The sequence below is a fragment of the Brassica rapa genome, chromosome A04 (assembly GCF_000309985.2).
Source record: "Brassica rapa cultivar Chiifu-401-42 chromosome A04, CAAS_Brap_v3.01, whole genome shotgun sequence".
NCBI classification, from domain to species: domain Eukaryota; kingdom Viridiplantae; phylum Streptophyta; class Magnoliopsida; order Brassicales; family Brassicaceae; genus Brassica; species Brassica rapa.
The window spans coordinates 8,408,790-8,415,524 of record NC_024798.2 but is presented as its reverse complement, the minus strand read 5'-3'; the positions used below and the strand labels follow the sequence as shown (position 1 = coordinate 8,415,524).

Below are 6,735 nucleotides of genomic sequence, written 5' to 3'. Positions count from 1 at the left end.
TCTAAACTTCGCATGTTTAAGTTCCAATGATAAATTTAGCATCTCACAGAGGTTTGATTAGTTGAATCGTAGCCAATTCAAGCAAACGAGAGAGGAATATAACTAAGTATCCAAATGTTACACTTACTAAGTCAGTCCTCATGGACTTGCACACTTTTTGGACTCGAAAAGAACAAAAGAAAAGAGAGCTTATTACATAACCAATTTGAGATTCTTCAATGGCTAATTAAACCATATATGCTAAGGGATAAGGATCAGACCGGATAGGATTGGAATGACATGAAGTGACTTAAATACCCCTTGAACCGGGGACATCGATCCACTCGAGCTGTAGCTCAACCTCTCCGGTTTCTACGTTCTGGAGCCTAATGAACATATTCTGAACAAGCTTGCCGTGGTTCCACACAATGTGGCTCTCTTCAGACAGACAGTTTTGTCTGTTCGGCTGTATCTTCATTATTATGGTTCCATTGGGAAGTCCTCCTTGGATCTTATGGCGAAACTTAATGGCTTCAAGATATGGAGCAATGCTAAACTCTGCTTCTCCCATCTTATCATCCGCCGAGAGCAAGTCCTTATCGTAAACCGTCTACGTCATAAACAAGAATGTTTCATTTCTAGTGAAGCTAGCTTGCCCGATTTAACGGTCAATCGAAATAAAACGTAAATAAGGATCACTTACAAGTTTAACAGGGAGATTTGGATCAGTAACAGAAAGAGTCAAATCATCGTTCCACTCTGGGTTTACACTTTGTTTGACCACGTGGGTTTTCAGCTTCTGTGTCAAGTGAGCAAATTTTAAAAATATTTGCAATTAACTCATGAAGTAAAAAAGAATCAAGAACTATCAAAAGGCAATTTATCAGGAAAACATATTTAAAAGAATACATATCACACATTATCATTCAATTATTTCGTCGTGGAAACAGAGCATTGATGTTGACAGAAAGAAGAGAGATTGATGGAGTCAAGAGTAAAAGAGTACCAATATTCCAATTTATCACATGGTAAAAGGACCACAAATATGAACAGTCTTTTTTTTTTTTTTTATCAAATCATGAACACAGTCTTAACTTTTTCTTTTTGCGCAGAAAAAGAAAATCACATGCGTCCTTCTCCACTTAACTCATCAATTTTTAATCAACACTAGCAAATAAGAAAGATATCCAAATGTTTAACCGCTAATTTAGATTAGGTTAAGACAATGAACACCATTAATTCACAACTCTTCCAACATATACTTAAAAGGTAAAACTTCAAGAATCAAAAAGACTTCTCGTCAAGATCAGGGCTTCAAGTCCGACATCATTATCCTAGAGAGACTCTCCAAGTCCCTTAAAAATAAAATTTTCTTTTTTAATAAAACAAACCACTAAATATGAATCTTCTGTCTTTTGAGTTTCTTAGAGTTGTGTATATGTCTGTCGACTATAATACGGTGTCTACTCTCTTTACTTTCAATTTTTATTAACTAGGGACTCAGTGTAGAGACCCCATGAAAATGGCCTTTAACACCTTAAATCTCTGTTCTTGGTGAGATTATGTTGAAGACATATAACATCAACAATAAGTGATCCGCTGTCAAATATCGAAAGACCCAGTTGAGTTTTCACTACACAGATTATTTAGTAACAAACACTTCTGCTTCGACAGATTCAGACAAAGATACTAAAAGTGAAATACAAAGAGGCCAAAAATAGATTATTTTTACCTTGTTTCCGAAGTGAAAAACGATGTATGGATCGCTGCTTGCGATATCTCGGATGGCGAGATTCACACCTCTCTTCACATGAATTCTGAGAAGACCCAATAGATTCTCCATTTTTTCTTCTTTCTTCTTTCTTATTTCCTGGAGTCTCGAGTGAGTACGAAACTGTGATGAGGTTTTGTATTTTATATAAAGACTGAGAGAGAGACTAGTCTCATTTGGTATGCGAATCAATAAGATTATTGTATTATTTATTATTGACGTATAGAAAGGAACAAGAAATTGACATAGTTTTCAACGTGTTCCATCATATATGCCCAAATGCCATTTGTTACTTTTCTTTATTATTATACTAGATCTTGACCCGTGCCTGCGCACGGGTATTTGTTTTTAATTTTTGTAAACGTTTAAAAATTAAATACATATTATTGTACTAATTAAATTAGAAGATGCTAATTAATTAAATATAACTGAGTTAGTTTTATTATTCTAAAAATTTTAAACGATTTTGATTAATTTAATTTTTAATAAACCAATAAACTAATCTGATCATTTAATTTATTTTATAGTTTTTTATGGATTGCAAAATTGATTTTTTTATTTTGATTTTTAAAATAAATGAATGATTGCATATCTTCTAAATTTATTAGGTAGCTAAATATTAGGGAATTGTTTAACTATTTTTATGGAAATTGCTATTTATAAAGTAAGTGGCATTGGATGGTAATTATTGAGGAAAATTTAGGGTTAAAATTTATTTGTACTTCAGTTTTAATAGTTTAGATATACAAGATATGAGCCCGTTGCGTTGCAACCGGTTTTTGTTTGATGTTTTAATTTAATAAAAATCATAAAATAATAAATCATTTTATTATAGTATTATGATTGTTTTTTGCATATGTTGTTTGAGATTTATTTTATAATTAAAACATTTTCATACATAAGTTCAAGTTAATATTTGTATTTTATAATCATGGTCTATAGATGAGTTGTTATAAAATTTATACTAAAGATTAGAGAAAATACGATATATAAACATTTAAACAGAACACAATCCAAAATAATAAATGAAAAGTAAAAACGAAATGAACGTTAAATACACCAATCAAATCAATGACAACATTATACATGTTCTTATGTATTAATTTAATGTTTTATTAAATAAGTTTTTAAAATTTCATTTTGCTAGGATTTAAAGAAACAAAACATTCTATTTTATAAATCTTCTTTTTATTTACAATTAAAAATATTAAATACTATCTTACAATTTTGTTTAAGATTTTAGAAAATAAAATAATTATTTTATTTCTTTTAGATTTTTATACAACTATTTTATTTTTAAAAGAAAAATTCTGTTTAATTATTTTTATATTTTTTCTTATACATACAAACACATATTTATCATATGCACACATACCTATGTACGACAATAACAACAAAATTAAAAGTTATGCTAGCATCATAAGATGTAATAAGGATAATAATAAGTTGAGTTCAAGAAATTAAAAGAAAATACTCAAGTATTACTTTTCATGTAAATACTATTGTGTTTTATAAAAATAATATATGGAAGCTTAAATCTAAATATAGATGTAAATGTTTGTACTTATTTTTTGTCATAATTGTTTAACCTACAATTATCTATTAAAAATGAAATTTATTTACTTATAAGAAAATAATAATAGTACTTTTACAATTTTCTTTTCATTATGCTTTTAAAACAGTAATATTAATTATTTTAAAGTTAGTTTTTCTTCATATTAATAATTTATTGTACTTGTAAGATTTTACAATTCGTTTTTGTTTATTATGTTTTTCTTAAAAGTTTATGTTTATCTTTTATAATTCTCTATCTTTACTATCTTTTAAAACAAACATTATAATGAAAAATAATAATTACAATAATAAAAATAATAAGACTCTTAAATAATATTTATAATTAATTTTTAAGAAAACTCGTTTTTATTATATTAGTATATATATTTTTGATTGTGATATAGTTTAACATATATCACATTTTTAAATATATAACTACCATGTGTCACAATCATGTTAATTAGCACTTTTGAAGAACCAAGATCAATATAATATTTTATAATTATATTTTTATTAACAGTTTAGAAAATAAAAATTATATTAAATACATTGTTTTCAAAAGGACAATTGTCAATAATAGCACCTTTTGAAGTTTATGTCTCAAAAATAGCACTAGAAGGAAAAAGTCACAAAAATGACATTCATTAAAGGGTAAAATATCCATAATACCCTTGGTTTAAAATTAAATAAGCAAACAAAAATAAATAAAAATAAATAAAATAAAAATAAAAAAAATGAAAAAAAGAAATTTTTTTTATAGTTTCAGATTATATGTTTTCAGATTCGAAATTTTTATAATTTTTTTTTCGAATTTTTTTTCTCAAATTTTTTTTTTCAATTTTTTTTTTATTTTTTTTCAAATTTTTTTTTATAATTTAAAAATATTTTTTGAAACTGTTTTTAAAATTTTTATTTTTTATTTTAGAATTTATTTTTTATAAAATTTTAAACCCTAATTCCAAAACCCCACCCCTTAACTCTAAACCCTAAGGTTTGGATTAATTAACCCAAGGGGTATAAGTGTATATTACCTCTTTAATGAAACCTATTTTTGTGACTTTTAGCCTTGAGTGCTACTTTGGGAACAAAAACTTGGTTTAGTGCTATTCTAGTCTTTTTCTCTTTTCAAAACTATTTTTTAGGATTTTAAAAAAGGAAAATTTCTAAAAACATTACTACTAAATATTTTTAAAAAATCGTTTTTACTATTAAATAATTTTTAAAAGTAGTTTTTCAAAATTCGTTTTTATTATTTTATATATATTTTTAATCTTTTATATATTTAAACACATGTCACAATATTAGAAGGATAATTATTATCAAATAATCTTTTCCAATTATCTTTTGATTAGGATTTAAAGAAAGGAAAATTACTATTAAATAATATTTTTTTTTTTTGTCATCAACTTTTACAGACTCAAACTGACTCTGTAAACCAAACTGAGTGATCTGCATCCATGTGAACGACAAAAGACGGCTGCTGTCTAACACTGTGTGCTAGTCTATCTGCCATTGTATTTTGCGTCCTTGGTATATAGATGATCTCTGATTGGGTGAACATCTCTTTCAGGGTCTTCACATCTTCCAAATAATTTGCAAATGCTGGCCACTCCTCAGGTTCCGAAACCATCTTCACCAATTGAGAGCAGTCCGTTGCAAACGTAACCTGAAACTGACGTAAATTCCTCATACATTCCATAGCCCAAAGGAGCGCTTCCATCTCCGCATGAAGAGGAGAAAGACTGGTCCTAACATTCCTCGCCCCCAACAATCCATCAAAACCTTCTAAGGTACTAAGCCAGCCTTGTCCTGAATACATATCCTCCTCTTTCCATGACCCATCTGTGAAACACCATCTTCCTGGAATTGACGGCAAAATGATATTCCCTATCTGTGGTGTTGTCCTTTGTTCGTTCACTATTTGTGCCTCAGCCCACAATGTAGATTCTGTTTCCGCTAATTTGAGTGTGTCCATGGGATCCATATCCAAATTACTGAAAACTTTATTATTCCTAGATTTCCAGATGTACCATAGTATCCACGCAAACTGATGATCTTCCAACTGTGGAAGTACTCTCCAGAATAAATAATCCATATTTGTGAAAAGAGCACCTGTTGGAAAAATATATGGATTTGATGGAATCTTCGAAAGAGCCCAAACCTGAAGTGCTGGAGGACATTCGAAAAACACATGGTTTATCGATTCCTCCTGGGCTCCACATCTTGCACAACAAATATCCCCTTGAATTCCCCTTGATTGTAAATTCTTCTTCACTGCTATACATCCTGTCAGCAATTGCCAAAGAAAATGTTTTAACTTTGGTGGACACCGTATTTTCCAGCAGAAGGCTTTCAGAACATCCACTGTGGGACCTAGGGGTGGGCATTTTACCCGAAATCCGAAGTGGCACCCGAATCCGATCCGAAAAACCCGAACCGAAATCCGAACCGAAGTAGCAAAATATCCGAACGGATATTGAATTAGGAGAGATTGGATATCCGAACCCGAACGGGTAATATCCGAACCCGAATGGATATCCGAAAATAACCGAACATATGATAATTAATCTTATATTTATAGTTTACATCTTTCATTTTATATAAAATATTTATATTGATACTACACATACTTTAAATTCAGATGATATACATACAATTACGTAGAAGATGATTTGCTATTCGCTTAAAATGCATGTCAAACTGCTTATTTCAGCAATTAACAAAAAATTACATCCAAAATTTAAAAACAATAACCAAATTAATGTCTTTTTAGTTTGAAAATGTTATGTCCAAATATATTAACCATGCAATCTATTAAAAATAAAAAATAGTTAAGTGAAAAATTATATATTTAAATACAAGAAATTTGAGAAATGAAAATTTTCATTTTTTTTTCTTCAAAATCTAAATATCCGAACCCGATCCGAAATAACCGAAACCGAACTTAAAATACCCGAACCCGACCCGAAGTACAGAAATACCCGAACGGGTTCTACACCTCTATACCGAAATACCCGAAAATCCGAAATACCCGACCCGAACCCGAACGGGTACCCGAACGCCCACCCCTAGTGGGACCAATCAGTAAAGGTGGTTTCTCTCTGTCTGGATAGATCCGTTCTACCTGATATCCTGACTTGACCGTGTATTTCCCGTTTTTGGTGAAGTGCCATCCATCAGTATCTACCCTCCGAGTCCTGCTCAAAGGAATGCTTTCTATAATTTTTGCATCCTGTGGATCCACCAAAAACCGAATTGCCTGTGAGTTCCAAGTACGTGATGAGGAGTCAATGAGAGACTCCACTGTGAGGTCCGGGTATAAATTGTGTTGATTTTTTTTAGCTGTTCTCGGGCGAGTGGTTGGGAGCCATGGATCATTCCATACAGATATGGAAGAACCTGATCCCACCCTTTTGATTAGTCCTTTGCTT

The 6,735-nt window shown here is 30.2% G+C and overlaps 1 protein-coding gene across 1 annotated transcript; it reads right to left on the bottom strand.

Moving 5' to 3' along the window:
- Positions 1 to 61: 61 nt before the first annotated feature.
- On the bottom strand, positions 62 to 1,985 carry LOC103863752 (protein C2-DOMAIN ABA-RELATED 1). The gene is made up of 3 exons (XM_009141501.2): positions 1,712 to 1,985; positions 683 to 778; positions 62 to 589 (listed from the first exon to the last, which is right to left on the bottom strand). The coding sequence occupies exons 1-3, from the start codon at positions 1,820 to 1,822 to the stop codon at positions 290 to 292; spliced, it is 507 nt and encodes a 168-aa protein (XP_009139749.1). The 5' UTR covers positions 1,823 to 1,985; the 3' UTR covers positions 62 to 289.
- Positions 1,986 to 6,735: the final 4,750 nt, after the last annotated feature.